We start from the raw sequence: 17695 nt of genomic DNA on the forward strand, positions 1-17695 counted from the left end.
AGAGCAGGTGAAGTTGATAATTTGCTTCTGAATTCAGATGCAAATTCTAAATATTGCCTGCAATCATGGGTTCTAATTAATCCATAATTTACCTTAAGGGTGTGTTTGGAAACCAGAAAATGACTTCAGGAAAATGAGTCATTTTTTAGAAAAAATTTTCCTTTCTAGTATTTGGTTGCATTCCAGAAAATTGTCTTGGTGTGTTTAGTTCATTTTCTGGAAAATCAAAGAATATGGAAAAAGAGAACAGATAATCACAACTCATCCATGGAAAAAAGAGAACATAACTCTGGCGTCTATGGTTTCTGAAGCGGAAACCAGTCGGCCAGACTGGTTACCGGAAGTTTCCGACTATGGATTTTCGTCCCCACAGTTGGAAATCATCTCAGATTGCCAAGATCTGTTAGATTTGCCACCGGAGAAAAAAAATTCATAACTGGAAAAAAAAATCACCATACTTTGGTGGTAAGAAGATAAAGAAAAAGCGGCTGGTGTAGCAAGAAGAAGCTGAGAGTAGATGAGGCATGGTCTGTTGGTAGAGAGGCGTGGAAAATGACTTTTCCAAAAATAAAAAAATAAAGGGAAAGTCATTTTCTTGAAAAACATGTCTATTTTCTATTGACCAAAGCATTATTTTCCATTGATTTTAAATTTTCCAGGTTTCCAAACACACCATAAACTAAAATTGTGTTAGTCTAGAACTTTTCCCTGATAAGTATCATCAACCAGGCACAATAAGATATGAAAAACAAGTATCAAGACAGCTGCAGAATAGATCAAGTACTAAATTTACTGATGAAAATAGAGGAGAGAGTACACTTAGCTACTAGTTTGTAGCAAACTTTCTCAAAATCTTTCTTGTGGATAAATCAACTTCCTAGCTTTCACTGCCACAAACTTGGCATTTGGCAAGCTAAGCAGTATCATAATTAGGATGATCGAGTAACTTGCGATTGTGGGTTCAAGTTAGGAGCTTAATGAGCCATTTTCGTGTTCTAATGGAGTGGCGCGATTAAGAACTGCTTCAAAGGTTTGGGAATAAGAGCTGGATAATTCCACTAAAGCTTGAAATAAATTAGGCAGGCTTGTCTGTAGGTTGTTCAGAAACATGACCTGTGTTGTGTGAACTGAGTTTGTGTACTTGGCCTTCTCATCATCCGCTCGCTTTTTCAAGGCTTCAAGTTTATCGCGCTTGATTGACAAAGGATGCTTAGAGCTCAAAGCTGAGTTTGTGTCTCCTGCAGTAAAGCTCCCCTCGAATTTCATCTCCAATTCGGCAAGGGAGTCTAGTTCACGTTGCAATTTTCTCTCGAGCTTTGCAGCCCTCTTCTGTAAACGGAGTTCCTCTTCCTGCTGTGAAACTATGGAATCGATAACCGACAGGAAATTCTTAATGGCTTCTGATGCCATCTGCAAAGCAAAATAAGCAACCACAAAATATCAAAATGAAGATTCAAAAAATCACATGTTCCCATTATTATGAGATTATTTTCCAAATTGACAATCTAAATACGTGTAAACTTGCTTGGTTACTTCTGAGGGAGCCACCAAGAGGAGAAGAAAAGAACCGGTAATATCATTATTTTTTTAAAGAGTTAATGCCATCTAGGGTCCTCCGAGTATAGTGGTTTTGCCACGTTTAGTTTTAAACTTTCAAATTTTAACCAGTCGTTTTCCTTCTGAAAGGACCACAATTGGTTAAAATTTGAAAGTTGAAGGACCACAGGTGGTTAACTTGAACGTTGAAGGACAATGGATGGTTAACTTGAAAGTTTAGGACTAAATGTGACAGAACCACAATACCCGGAGGACCCTATATGGCATTAACTCTTTTTAAAACTAAAAAGATAGCAAGAAACTATAGTTTGTTTTCTTTTTCTAACATGATCAACCTACAGAGTATACTATTGCCAAGGAAAACTGACCATCATTGCACAACATATTATACTAATTTTTTAACCAAACTCTCCTTTCAATATATGTTCAATATTTCCTTATAAATGATATAGAGAGAGCGTTATACATGTTCTCTAATAAAAGAGGGGAAAGGAATTATGGACTCGAAAAAAACAAAACAAAATCAAAAAAGGGAAGAATAAGAGCAAGAGGAAGGGAAAGGAAGATACCTTATCGGGCAACTTTTCAAGAGCTGTTAGCCACTCTTCAGAGAGTGAATACACCACTGATGAAAAACGACTCTGTTGATCACCATCTCTGAGGCAATTGGTGAGTTGGATCCAACTGCAGAGGGTCTTTACGTATTCATGCTGAGAAGTAATGACTCTGCACAGACTATTATACCATGAAGTGACCTCGGTTTTCAGCTGAATCGCAGCCTGCCGGCGATACTCAGAAGTACAGTCGATGCTTTGTTGGCTCGTTAGATGATTTAGCCGCTGTGATAAATGGTTCTGCACTTTATGGCACTCACACATAGTTTGCCACATGTGCCTTAACCTGAAAAATAAACAGTCCTCAGAAGGATTAGCCTTTATACAAACATTTATCATGTTGGCAGCATTTGATAGCACAACAAGGACTTTGGTTCTTTCATCATTTTATGATCATAATCCCAGCAAGAAATTGAGAATATATTATCCCTGTTTGGTAACATAGTTAGCCTATCAGCCAAGTTTGGCTTATTTGATCACTGTTAGCTTTTTGACTTGGTTAAACAGCCAATATAAGTGTTTGATTAATTAGCTTTTTGTAACAACTTATTGCTCTAAAACGCTAAAATTCAAAAAGCTCCTTAAAGCAACTTTTTGAGAAAGTCATTTTGCATGTAATCAGATATCAGCTAACAGATAATTTGCCAAACATCTTTCTACAATCAGCTAATACTATCAACTAGTCAAATCCACTAACCCAATCAGCTAACAGCTAACAGCTATCAGCTACTTACCAAACACCCCCATTGATGCATAGTTTAAGTCTTGGAGATGCATGATATGGCAACATAAAACTGCTGGTTATACATAAATGTGTTAGGACTTAGGATTTCATTTATCGTGTCATTACCCTGAAGCTATTGCAACCAGCTGAGGGTGCAACTCCTCATCTATGAGCTTCACTATTGTTGAACAGGATTTGCCGATTGATTGTTGTAGCAATGAGATGTGAGACTGTAAACTTTCAACCCTTAGCCGGATTTTCTCCGTCTTGGCCAAGTCATGAATTTCTTCCTCTTGTTTCTGGAGCAACAACGACTTCTTCTCAAGTTCTGCCTTGGTGCTCTCTTCTTCCTGTAAAGATCATAGTTGCATCAAGGTAAGGACACCAAAATTCCGGGAGAACAAAATGAAATACACATAGGGGAAGAAAACTTGAGTCGGGTGGAGGTGAAAGGTGGTTGAACGATGGCCAAAGGATCCATTCTTGTGGTTCGTAACCTGAAACACAGTTAACACTTAACAGAAGATCTGTAACAACCTTAACATCCTTGTACAGTTTCTGCTCCTCCGTATATATCTTTTCCAGAGTTATACAGTGTGATCCCGGTTTGCAAGGTTCAGAAGGGCCCAAAAAATCTCCAGCATCTCTGGTAGAATTAATTGGCTTAAAAGACCAACTCCAAGTGAATGCACTTAAGGCCTTTGCAGAATTGTGCCTCTTCCCTGTGCACAATAAAAAGAAAATCAGCTTCCAATAGATATACCATGTAAGGCATTAATTTCAGGGCGACCATAAGTTCAATTAAAAACAAATATTCGATGAGAAAATTACTATTTGGGGATATTAATTGCAATTTCCAAAACAAAAAGCAAAAGGGTAAAATAAATTAATAACACATGCTTAATGTATCCACAAGCATGTCACACTATCATAAAGTGGTGAAACAAACAAGCACATCACTACGTCACACAAAATGTTCATTTAAGTTTATGTTTATTACGAAAGTGAAGAGAGAGAGTTTCTAATGTGCTGTCGTATATTGTCTCAAACTGTCTTTTAGAAAAGAGAATACAAAGTCCTATAAATAGGAGCTAGAAGACTACGAATAGGAAACAAGTTTCCATATGTCCTACCTACCTAAAACCACCCTAAACTGCCTAATATATAGAGATTCTATATATCAAATATATATTCCATAACAATGTTCAAACATTTAACTAGCAATAAGGAGTACTTACTCTTTTGCTCTTTGATACTCTGGTAAAGGAAACCATCCCCCATGTGGATATCAATAAGAACAGCTACATCCTTTACACCAGCTGAAGCTTTCAAGAAATAATCATCCAAATCCCGGAATATACCTGCCAAAGTCTTACTGCTTCTGGAGACAACTATGGCCATATCTGAAGTGCCTTTGTCATACCAGCTTGCCATCGACGAATTATCATCAACTAATTCAACAGTTTGCTGTTTCTCGGGATCCATATCCACAACACCACCATCAACAACATCCTTGTCCTCATCTTCTTCAAAGAATTCGGTGTTTGTCTCTTCCCAATTCTCCTCCTCCCCTTGCTCAATCGTTTCTCTCCGCTCACCACATTGTGGATATTGAGAATCAAAAAGATTCCAATATTCCCAATCACTCGTAGCTACTGGAGGTGGAGGCGGGGTGTGACTATCATCATCATCTATCTCTATGACATCCTCTTGCACAGATGCTGATCCCTGTTTATCAGACGTTTTTCTCAAATCAGGGCTAAAATTTGGAGGCGGTGGAGGTGGAGGCGAAGGCGGTAATGGGGGTGGAGGTGAGGGTGGCAATGCAACTCGAAAATTGGTGTCCTCGAGTTCCAGTGTCTCTGATTCAGTAAATTGCCTTAATGTCACTCCTGTGTTTTTCAGTGCTCTCAAATATGCTAATTGGGCTTCAGCAAACTCTCTCCTAAACCCCAACAGATGTTTCATCAACCTTTTTCTCTCCTTACAATTCCTCACCCTCTCTTCTTTATCAATTTTTGATTCTACACACCCCATTTCTTAACTTTATCAAAAAACACTTCTTTAAATTTCCAATATGCCCAAGCAAGTAATCTTGATTCTATACACCCAAATGTAACAACACTTCACACACTATTACCAATATATATGCAGAAATTGATGAACACCTCAAAGTTAAAATTTGCAGGATTTTACAGTCTGCACAGACCTACATGCATTAATATTTTCTGCTGATCCAATCATCTGAAACCCACAATGAAACAGCAAAAAAAGGAAAAACCCATTAACATTTTTTAATATAAATTTAAAAAAAAAAAAAAAAAAAAAAAAAAAAGTGCTTGAACAAACAACACCCAAGTGGGTGCTCAGTAAACCCAGGATTTCCAAGAAAGGAGGAAACAAGAAGAAGTGTGCATCAAACAACATATTATTTATATTTTTGTGGGGATACATATAATGAGACAAGAAGACAATGGTACTGACATTTCGAAGAAAATGACAGAGACAGATGATCTGCAAATGACACTAAGTATAATATATTTGAAAAAACTTTAAAAGAACATATGTTTGTATGTTTGTTTTCTTGAAATGTCGAAAGAAAAGAAGAATATACCAGTACCACAAGGAAGATCTTCCAGAAGAAAAGAGTGTAATTTCTTGTTCACGAGTTAGAGAGAGAAAGCAGCATTGTTAATGGTGGAAGCAAGGCCCAAGGATTCAAGGACCATGTTACTTACATAGATTGTTTTTTTAATTTAAATTTAAAATTTGCATTTAATAAAAAGGTTGACATGAGTCAAAATATTCTTCTCCGGTCTTTTGTAAGAAATTTTATTTTTTTAAATAAAAAAAGGAAAATGATACTTATTTTGAAAATTTGATCTTTATGAGTTAATTTGAACAAATTTAGTCCATCGGTGGTTTATAATATTATATTTGTAGTCTCTAGTTTTATATAGTTGTCATATTTTGTTAATATATGAAGTTACTTTTAGAGTTAATATCATTTAGGGTTCTACGAGTATAGTGCTTTTGCGATGTTTAATTCTAAACTTTTATATTGACCACTTGTAGTTCTTCGACTTTCAAATTGTTACCATCCGTAGTCCAAGTTAATCACTCATGGTCTTTCAACTATCAAATTTTAACCAGTCATTGTCCTTTCAAGATGACCACATCTGGTTAATTTTTAAAAGTTGAAAGATCATGAGTGGTTAACTTGGACCACGAATGGTAACAATTTGAAAGTCGAAGGACCATGCGTGGTCAATCTAAAGCTTTATGACTAAATTGCATAGGGACTAAATTGAGCAACTTTGGTAGTCCATGACCAAAGTGGTGAAATTCTAATATATATATATATATATATATATATATATATATATATATATATATATAGACACACACACACACACACACACACACACAATTGTTATACAGTGGACCATGGTCATAGTGCTATGTGGATTATGGTTGTCAAATGAAACTGTAGTATAATTAAAATGATACTTTAGTGTTGCTAAAATGAAACTACTGTGTGTGAAAAATGAAACAAAAAAATAAAACTCATTCAACAACATATATATGTACTGTCAAATGAAACTGTAGTATAATTAAAATGATATACTTTAATGTTATTAAAATGAAACTAGTGTGTGTGGAAAATGAAACTAAAATGCAGAGCCATACAATAACATATATTGTCAAATGAACGTGGAGTGTAATGAAAATAATACTTTAGCATTATTATAATTAAACTAGTGTGTGTGGAAAATAAAACTACAAAATCAAGCTCATACAATAATGTATATTGCCAAATGAAATTGTAGTAAATTTAAAATGATATTTTGGTATTGCTATAATGAAACTAGTGTGTGAAAAATGAAACTGAAAAACAGAGCAATATTGTCAAATGAAATTAAAGTGTATTAGAATGATACTTACTTTATGGACCACACAACTACATGGATCATGGTCCATAGTAAAATTTGCCTACACACACCAAGTGGGCTTAGCAAGCCCCGCCATCCACCAAAGCCTGCCCTTTTTGTTAGGTAGGACAAGTTAGCTCGATGGTGCACACAGATGCAAAAACGACGTCGTTTTGACGTCGACTTAAAAAAATCAGAATTGCATAACTATACATCCAGAATTGCATAACTACACATCTATAACTTCATTACTATACATCCAGAATTGCATAACTACACATCTATAACTTCATTACTATACATCCAGAATTGCATAACTACACATCTATAACTTCATAACTATAAATCCAGAATTGTATAACTTCATAACTATACATTCAGAATTGCATAACTACACATCCATAATTTCATAACTATAAATCCAAAATTGCATAACTTATACATCCATAATTTTATAATTATACATTCAGAAATTATACACAACATAATGTAGTTGACGGGAATTGAAACTAAATTTTTATAAGTTAGACGCGTGTTTTTAGTCAAAATGACGTCGTTTTTACACCCATGTGCACCGGATGCACAACATAATTTGCCTATGATTAGATGGCCCTAGCATGTTATACGTGTCCAATCTTGTTAATAGCGACATTCGAGTTGCCTTTCATATGACAATCCTATAACCTCTTATCCCAACTAAATGGAAACCCATAAAAATTGCATTTATTATTATTATATTATTATATTGTTGTTGTTGTTGACTTGTTGTGAGCAAATACCAATTTTAGTCCTACGAGTATTAGCAAAATGACGATTTGGTCCACATGTTTAATTACTATCAATTTTCATCCACAATTATTGTTTTAGTACCAATTTTATCCACAACTATTATTTTAGTATCACGCCGGTCATCCTTTCATTTAAGACATGCTAAAATCTAAAAATTTTAAGGGCATTTTTGTTATTTTTTACTTAAGATTCCATTTTGAGCATGAATAAATGGATTTAAACCCTATTATCGATTTCAATTCGCAGTTAAATTCCTTTATTTATGCTCAAGTTGTGATCATAATTTGAAAATGATGAAAATACTCTTAATAATTTCATATTTCTCCATGTCTTAAACGAAGGAGTGACCGACGTGATTATTTTAGCCCTAAAACAATTGTAGTCGTGGATGAAAATTGGTACTAAAACAATAGTCGTGGATGAAAATTGGTACGAATTAAACATGTAGACCAAAACTGTTATTTTGTTAATACTCGTAAGACCAAATTTGGTATTTGCTCTTGTTGTTGTTGTTGTTTTTTACTCGAAACGAACTGACATGTATATAGTATCAAAAACTTAAATTTCAACTATTGAATCTAGGTTTTTTCATTAAAAAAAATACCATTTATATCTCTCTTTTTTTTTTTTATTCAACACAAATAAATTAACGTTTAGCATGTCACATGTGTAGTTAAAAAATCCAATTGTATAGTTAATACAATATTTATTTTTATTAAATATTTTACAATCACTACTGGAAATTCTGAAATTTCCGACCACCTAAGAGTGATCTTAAATCAAGTCAAAAGTCTTGTTCCGACCACTTTTGATATCCGGAAAAACCTTTGTTGCTATTTCCGACCACTTTTTAGTATCAACTTGATTTAAGATTACTTTCAGGTGGTCGGAAATTCCATAATTTCCAGTAGTGAATATACAGGAGAGAGTTCAATTCGAATGAGAACAAACTTTCAAGTAAAAAGTGATAACAAATTTGATCTATTCATTTGGATAGATCAATGATTGAGAGTTACTAATAATAATGAAAAAATGAGTGGCCAGGTTTTATAAGTATTATAAATTAAAAAATTGTAATAATTATAAAATTATTTGATTTTTTTTTAGTAAAACTATCAACTATTGATAAACTTTAATGGATAGCTGTGATTCGTCCTCACTTTTACAAGAGGACCATGTGTTCTTCTTTTATCATTGAACATTATTTATCAATTTCTTTAACAATTAATTTTGCCAAAGCTTCAATCAATAAGATAATTTAACAACTTTTAACTTTGAATTGAACTTATAACTTCACATGTCTAAGTCTCGTCACATTGTTTGAATTATGATCTCAAACAAAATTTAGTTTTTTTTTTTTTATTTTATTTTTAGTTTAATCATATTTGATTTCATAATTTATTTACTGATATTGAACATTATTTATCAATTTCTTTGATGAGAATATAATTGTATTGTATTCAATGATAATGTCTGAGAGTACAGGGAGCAAATATATAGAGATGCTAGATAGAATCCTAGTCTAATATGGATAATAGAGTCCTAATAGTCCTAATACCCCCCCCCCCCCCCCCCCTCAAGCACAAGGTTGGTCAGCCAAAACATTGAGCTTGCAACGGAGTAAATTAAAACGTACAGACGAAAGAGACTTAGTAAAAATATCCGCTATATGATCTTTGGTAGAAATAAAATTGACTTGTAATTCCTTCTTCGCGACTTTATCACGAACAAAGTGGTAGTCGATCTCAATGTGCTTGGTGCGAGCATGAAACACCAGATTAGCACACAGATAAGTAGCTCCCAGATTGTCACACCAGAGTTTGGGCACAGAAGGTGGCGCAAACCCGATTTCCTTCATCAGAGAGACGAGTCAAGTAACCTCTGCAGAGACATCAGCCAGTCCTTTGTATTCAGCCTCAGTTGATGAACGAGCCACAGTACGTTGTTTTCGACAAACCCATGAGACAAGATTGGTCCCCAAAAATACAGCAAAACCACTAGTAGATTTGCGATCATCAGGATTGCCAGCCCAATCCGAATCAGAATATGCATGAATATCTAGAGAAGGAGAAGACGTAATCTTAAGACCAAGATGCAGTGTCCCATTTACATACCATAACACCCTCTTGAGAGCCGCCCAATCCGCAGTAGAGGGAGAGTGCATGTGTTGACACAAACGATTGACTGCATAGGAAAGATCATGCCGAGTTACCGTAAGATATTGCAGAGCACCTACAAAGCTGCGATACTGAGTGGGATCAGCGTATGGTACCACAGCATCAGTCTTGGCTTTCGTGGTTGAAACCGGAGTAGCCACGGGTTTGCAATCAACCATACCTGCTCGTTTTAGAATATCCTTCATGTACCGTTGTTGAGACAGAAGCATGCCATCAGACAACGGAATGGTCTCAATACCCAGAAAGAACGAGGGCACACCCATATCACGAACTTTAAACTCAAGGGCCAACTTGTCAATAAGAGCAGTCACATGAGCCGGATCAGATCCCATAACCAAAATATCATCCACATAAACCAGAAAATATAGACGAGTATTGCCATGTGAATATATAAATAGAGAGACATCCGTCTTGGAAGGTGAGAAACCAGCAGAAACCAGAAAATCATGCAAACGAGTGAACCAAGCACGGGGAGCTTGCTTAAGCCCATATAAAGAACGTTGAAGGAGACAAACGTGCCCGGGCATCGTTTTGTCTTCATAACCAGGGGGCTGGCGCATATAAACCATCTCAGCGAGATTGCCATTTAGAAAAACATTGTGTATGTCCAACTGTCGAATAGTCCATCCAAGAGAAATAGCTAAGGATAAAAGAAGACGTACCGTAGTCGGTTTAACAACGGGACTAAAGGTCTCAAAGAAATCCTTGCCGGCAATTTGATTGAATCCCTTGGCAACTAACCGAGCCTTGTAACGCTCAATCGAACCATCAGCCTTTCTCTTGGTTCTAAACACCCACTTACATCCAACTACATTCATACCTGATTTAAAGGGAACAAGCCTCCATGTATTGTTGTGCACCAAGGCATTAAATTCCAAATCCATTGCATCCCGCCATTCAGGAAATTTAACCGCTTGAGTAAAACATGTAGGTTCAGGAGTAACAGCAGCAGCAGATAAAGCAACATGATCATGTGGTCCTGAACTTCTCGTATTCATTCCATGAGAGCGAACGGGTGAGGGCGCGTGACTAGACCGACCACGAGGCCGGCCTCTTGGCCGAGGAGCCGGCTGGTCCATGACTGTCCGCTCGGACTCGGTCACGGGCTCGCAGTAGCAGGCTGCTGGCGGTGGTGGTCAGAAGCGGCTATGGGCGCGGCAAGAGGGTCACGAGCCGTGACAATAGTCGGATCACCACCAGAAACAATTGGTGCAACACCTCACGGCTCCGGGCGTGGTTTTGGAACCTGCGAATCCACAGAAGCAACAAAAAGAAAGACAGCCTCATCGAATCGCACATGGCGACAGATAAAAACCTTGTTAGTATTAGTGTCTAAACAACGATAGCCACAAAAAGATGGAAGATATCCTAGAAAGACACAAGGGGATGATCGAAACTGTAGTTTGTTGCGATTATAGGGACGCAGATTTGGAAAGCATAAACACCCAAAAACACGCAGATATGAATAAGATGGAGGAGACCGATGCAAAAGATAATGAGGAGATTTATCATATAAGACAGGAGGGGCATTTTATTGATTAGATAAACCGCAGTTTCAAAAGCATAATCCCAAAAACGAGACGGAACAGAGGATTGAGCCATTAATGCTAGTCCGGTTTCAACAACATGCCTATGCTTACGTTCTACCCTGCCATTTTGTTCATGAGTATACGCACATGATTGTCTGTGACGAACACCTAAGGACGCAAGAGTGGAACCAAGCTTTTTATATTCTCCCCCTAAATCAGATTGAAAAGAAATAATCTTGCGAGAAAAGGAACGTTCAACTAGTGACCGAAACTTATCAAATATAGCATACAAATCAGATTTAGCACGCATGGGATAATACCACATATAACGAGTGTAATCATCCACAAACAACACAAAATATTTAAAGCCAGACGCAGGGCCCCAAATATCTGAATAAATTAATTCCAAAGGATGCGTACTAGTAGTTTCGACACGAGACAAAGGAAAACGAGAAGATTTTCCTAATTGACAAGAGGAACAGACATTGGGAAGATCACTAGAATTAAATGTACCAACAGACGAAGACGCTAAAATTTTATGTAAGACTCGAGAATGAGGATGCCCCAACCGCATGTGCCAAACGTAAGAGGATCGTGCAGCAACAAATGCAGCAGGGGAAGCAGAAGACGCAGGCCATGTGTAGAGACTCCCAGACGCATGTCCCTTAAAAAGAACCTTCTTGGTCAAAATGTCTTTCACATAGAAACAAAGAGGGTGGAACTCAAAGAAAACATTATTGTCCTTTGCAAAACGTTGTACAGATAATAGAGAAGAAGAGAGACCAGGGACATGCAAAACATCATGTAACTTAAAAGACATAGAATCAGTGGCTAACGAAGCAGAACCAACATTAACAATAGGCAAACCTGTACCATTGCCGACTCGCAGAGTCTCCGGGCCATCATAACTTGTTGCAGAAGTCATCAAAGAAGAATCATGCATTGCATGATTTGTAGCACCAGTGTCACGGAACCACTGATGAGGACCGTTGGAATCACCATTATCACCAGAGACGGCCACATTAGCCTGAAAACCCGGAGCCCCTGAATAACGCCGAAAACAGTTGGCTCCCGTGTGACCAAAACGGTTACAAATTTGACACGGATCATCATAGCGCCAAAAATAATTGGCTCCCGTGTGACCAAAACGGTCACAAATTTGACACGATCATCATAACGCCAAACACAATTGGCTCCCGTGTGGCCGAAACCATTACAAATTTGACATCGATCATCAACGTCACGTCGTTGACCAGACCGCTTCTGATACGATGTATCTTGGTTTGATGCCATCGGCTACTGCTACGAAGTGAGGAACATGGATGTTGGAAAAGAAAACCCTGGTTAACTGATACCAGATGAGAATATAATTGTGTTGTATTCAATGATAATGTCTGAGAGTACAGGGAGCAAATATATAGAGATGCTAGATAGAATCCTAGTCTAACACGAATAATATAGTCCTAGTCTAATATGGATAATAGAGTCCTAATAGTCCTAATATCTTTAACAATTATTAATTTTGCCAAAGCTTCGATCAATAAGATAATTTAACAACTTTTAACTTTGAATTGAACTTATAACTTCACATGTCTAAGTCTCATCACATTGTTTGAATTATGATCTCAAACAAAATTTAGTTTTTTTTTAATCATATTTAATTTCATAATTTTACTGATATTGCTACATTTGATTAAATTAATCTTTCCTTCCAAAGGTTGAACCCCAGGCTAGACATTTGCTCACTGCGCACAAGGAACCCCCTCATTGTCACTGGTGAGACTCGATCTCTAGTCATTCTTCCAAACTTTCACCTCTATGACCAATTGAGCTGTCCATGCGGGTACAATTCAACACTTTTAGAATGCCATCTAGGTGAAATGACACCGATAACATTCAAAAAGATCAATTAACACTAGAGGATGTATATATCAAAATAATATAAATTATATAGAAAAGATCGAACACACCTAATACAAGTCATTGTGTGTAAAATAAGTATTTGGGTATGGAAAAGGCAAAAGAAGACATAATGGTGTAATTAGTACATAGGGCGGTAGGGGTGTCCATGTAGGCTGGCTTGCTCCGTCACAAGTACGTTAACATTTTCTCAAATTCGTAGGTTGGATTATGATCAATTTTAAAATTTTAATAAAATAATAAAAATAAAATGCATATATTGCATGCCTTACTATATTTTAATATATATAAATAGAAAAAATATAAATTTTAATAGATAATGATTTTTTATTCATAATCACAACTTGCACTTTATTTTTATATGAAAGTGTACTAATATTTATTATGTAGGAATTTCTTATATAAAAAAAATTACAAGCGATCATGGGTGCACACGAAGGCTCATTTTGAGCCTCTTTGTGCACAATAAAAATGTTTTATGCTATACAATTCAAAAGCCATCAAAAAAGAAATTATATATTTATTAATGCAAACTCACATCACTTTTCTTTAATCTGAGTATGAAACGAGCTTAAAAATGCCTCTTGATTTATAATTAGAGTATACTCAAGACACCTCGTGGTTTAATAAAATAAAAATTATAACCCTTTTCTAATGTGGAAAAGACTCCTTAGCCTTTTCCAATTTCTTTTTTCCCTATTCAAGTGAGTATATTTTGAGAATCAATTTTTAAATCATTTATTATCTATTTTGTGCGTATAAAGGATCTACTCACTTCATTGCAGGGTAGATTAGCATGAACTCACATACCTGATCAACTCACTTTTAACACATTTAATAATTGAATAAATGACGCCGCCCCCCCCCCCCCCCCCAAAAAAAAAAAAATTGTTACCCCCCAAAAAAATTATTTCCTAACAAAAATGATGGAGACTATATGGTGTTGATTTTGACACCTTGTCAAAATCAACATCATATATGCACTTTTCTCCTTTCTTTTGTCTACCAAAAAAAATGTATTTTCTCACTCCCCAATGAAGAAAAAAGCCTTAAAAGGTTTGATAAAGTAAAGAAAGAAAGGAGAATAAAAGCCAAATGTCTTTCTTTCCTTCTAGTCTAGTCTGCATAAGCACTTTACAAGCATGCACCACTATTGCAGGCTGCTTAATAGATAAGAAATAATTATGAGACAATCCAGCCGAGTTGGTGAACAAATTAATTAGGTTGATAATTATAAAGTTTTAAGTTTGAATTATTGTGATAATTGTTTATTGATCTTTTCAATTTGAACTTATTAATTAACTATGTACAACTTAAATTAATTTATTGTATTTTAGTCTTTTGTCGATTAAAGTCACAACACAAGTTTCACTCATAATGCACATTAGAGTGATGATCGTGGACTTTATCCTAAATCAAAATAAATAAATATGAATTAATTAAGGTATAATGTAAGAATTGGCCATAAAAGAACATTTCACTTTAATTTTGAATTATAAATAAACTAAACTGATCTATAATACCATGTCATACTTCAAAAAAATGATTTTTTTTATAATGTAATTTTTTTTAACATTATAAGATATTATGTCATGCGGTCATACTCGAACTAAAAGTGAAGCTTTTGATTTAGAATTGTTGTACTCCCATATTTTTAGACAAAGTGAAAGATATGACTATATTTAAACATAGAAAAAAATTTACTTTTGGTCTTATGACTATTTGAGTTTTGTTAATTTCAATTCACAAGTTTTAAAATTGTCAATTTAAGACTTTAACTGTTCAATTTTTATCAATTTCAGTTAGTCTGATCAAATTGTCAATGTCACTGGAAGATTTTAATTCACTTGATTTTACATGGTCTTTCTAAGTCTATGGTCATTTTGTTAGAGTATAATTAAAAAATATTGAATGCTCAAGACATACTAAATGAAAAAAATAATATTTTTCACATTAAACAGAAATACAATATAATTACAAATTATTACAATATAATTACTTCTTTGTAAATTACATTTTGAGTAGTACTCAAAAAAAAACCCTAGGTTCCCCATAAATTAGAACCTTAAGACCAGTTGGATAACTAACCCTTGAAACTGCTACGTAAAACCGACTTTCTTAATAAGAACCCAACTGCTACACTATTATAATTATTGAATAATTACATGGAATCTTCAATCAAAAAGTCCACCAGTTTAGATGGATTCCAAGAGATGATTTTATCTTTTGGGGAGTAAATTTCAACTACTCTGCCAATAACATCTACAATTAAAATAAAGTTAAATGATATAAAAAAAAAATTAAAAACACTGTACAATAAAATTAATACTATTAAAAATTTAGATAACCTACCAATTAATTCTTTGTCATTCACACCACCTGATATTAAAGCATCAAATTAAAAGGGAAATCCGTTATTCTTGTGAGACTCCACAATTGTTTGATGATTAAATTTGATTAAATGAGTCATTTTTCTGGAAAATATTTTCATTTCTTGTGTTTGGTTGCACAACAGAAAATTGTCTTTGTGTGTTTGGTTCATTTTCTGGAAAATGAGGTAGAATTGTATAATTATAATTAAACATTTTATAGAATTAATTATTTTGTTTAAAATATAAAAAAGTTATAATAATATTATAAATAATAATATTTATTTTTTAAATCAAGTAATATTATTTATTAAAAGATTAAAAAAATTACAAAATTAAAAAAAAAAAATTTACGGTTCCCCGCCGTTCTCTCTGGTTTCCCGCCGGAAACCAGAGAGAAGCCATCTCTGGTTTTTGCAGCTGGAAACCAGAGAGAAGCCCTCTACGGTTACCGCAGCCGGAAACCAGAGAAAAGCTCTATGGTTTCCGGCCGGAAACCAAAGAGCAGTCTGGCCGGAAACCAGAGAGCACTACTCTCTGGTGTCTGGCCAACCAGACACCAGAGATAGTAGTTCTACGCCCAAAGCAGCTTCCGAAAAATGACTTCTCCCCCAAAAGAGGGGAAGTCATTTTCCGAAAAATTGAGGTCATTTCATTGACTTTTCATTTTCCAGCCTAGCCAAACACCAAAAACTCGGAAAATGATTTTCAGAAATCATTTTCCGGGTTTTCAAACAGACCCTTAGATTTTTTGTTCACACTGTGGTATTAATTTTAAGTTTTTAACAACTATTATTGGTAAAAACTATAAACAATATTATCATAAAATTTGTTACCGTATCCTAACATGACGCACTATGATTAATTGGTTGTTTAACCAAATCTAATATAAAGATATTTGATTTAACACTTAACTAATCATAATATGTTACGTCAAGAAGTATCTTAACTTCTAGGTGTAACCGTATCATTCTCCTCTTAAGCTTTTTGCTCACACTGTTGTCTTAATTTAATAATCGTTATTAGTGAAAACTATAATTAATATTATCATAAAATTGGTTATCTAACGCGACACATTGTAATTAATTAATGTTTAATCAAACCTAATCTAAAGACATTCGTATTTGACAATTGACTAATCATAATGTGTCACATCAAGAAGTATCTTATAGAAAAAATCCTTATCATTTTCCTTTTTAGTTTTCTTCTCATGCTATTGTCTTAAATTTTGACAACCATTATTGGTCAAAATTATAATTAATATTGTACATCATAAAATTCATTATGATAATTTGGAATTACTTATCAACGAGAAAGCTAAACTTGTGACTAGAAATCATTGTGGGAATGAATAAGTTGAGAAACAATTATTATTTGTGCATGGAAAAACTTTATAACAAGAAATTTTATAGTATGGAACTATCACTACTAGAAATTATGAAATTTCCGACCATCTGAAAGTGATCTTAAATCAAGTCAAAAGTCTTGTTCCGATCACTTTTGGCATCCGGAAAAACCTTTGTTGCTATTTCCGATCACTTTTTAATATCAACTTGATTTAAGATCACTTTCAGGTGGTCGAAAATTCCATAATTTTCCCTAGTGTATATGGATAAGTCATTGGTTGGTAGAATGTAGAAACCATTTATCCATGGTGTGATTCAAACATCATTTGGATCACTTCTAATGGCTTTCAAAATGTTAACTTATGCCCTAACTACTATATTCATTCACTTCCGATAACATTTTATATTCATTATTTATAAATTAATTAATTAAAAGAGTAACGCCAATTGAGGGGCTAGGGTAGGGATGATGCATCCCACCCATACTAAAAATCTTGGCAAGTTATTCCGTAGACCCAGATGTTGGAGATAACATTCAAGAAGATGTGTTTTTGTCTTAAATGCTTGTCCCACATTGGTTTCCTAGACTCTTTTCCCACCTTTTAAATACCATTCTATTTAGAGTCTTTGAAATGTTTTCAAGGGAAGGAAAGGGGGGAATCCCATGTGCAAGCCGCTCGGCTCGCGCATCGCGGTATTTTGCCCGAATTTTTCGCTATTCTACACGTCCATAATTAA

At 34.9% G+C, this 17695-nt stretch overlaps 1 protein-coding gene across 1 annotated transcript; it reads right to left on the minus strand.

The window, feature by feature from the left end:
* Positions 1–29: 29 nt before the first annotated feature.
* On the minus strand, positions 30–5583 carry LOC109174966. The gene is made up of 7 exons (XM_019324217.1): positions 5510–5583; positions 4134–5139; positions 3433–3617; positions 3022–3245; positions 2127–2457; positions 674–1410; positions 30–92 (listed from the first exon to the last, which is right to left on the minus strand). Exons 2-6 carry the CDS (start codon positions 4930–4932, stop codon positions 967–969), a joined length of 1983 nt encoding a protein of 660 aa, XP_019179762.1. The 5' UTR covers positions 4933–5139; positions 5510–5583; the 3' UTR covers positions 30–92; positions 674–966.
* Between the last annotated feature and the right edge of the window lie 12112 nt (positions 5584–17695).

Source organism: Ipomoea nil, unplaced genomic scaffold (genome assembly GCF_001879475.1).
Source record: "Ipomoea nil cultivar Tokyo-kokei standard unplaced genomic scaffold, Asagao_1.1 scaffold0164, whole genome shotgun sequence".
NCBI lineage: Eukaryota > Viridiplantae > Streptophyta > Magnoliopsida > Solanales > Convolvulaceae > Ipomoea > Ipomoea nil.

What these genes read in the sequence shown, in the direction of transcription:
- LOC109174966 (XM_019324217.1), bottom strand. Translation starts at nt 4,932, where the DNA reads ATGGGGTGTGTAGAATCAAAAATTGATAAAGAAGAGAGGGTGAGGAAT. An exon ending in GAGTATCAAAGAGCAAAAGA is followed by an intron (nt 3,618 to 4,133) that starts GTAAGTACTCCT and finishes TATTGTGCACAG; the next exon opens with GGAAGAGGCACAATTCTGCA. An exon ending in AACTGTACAAGGATGTTAAG is followed by an intron (nt 3,246 to 3,432) that starts GTTGTTACAGAT and finishes TGATCTTTACAG; the next exon opens with GAAGAAGAGAGCACCAAGGC.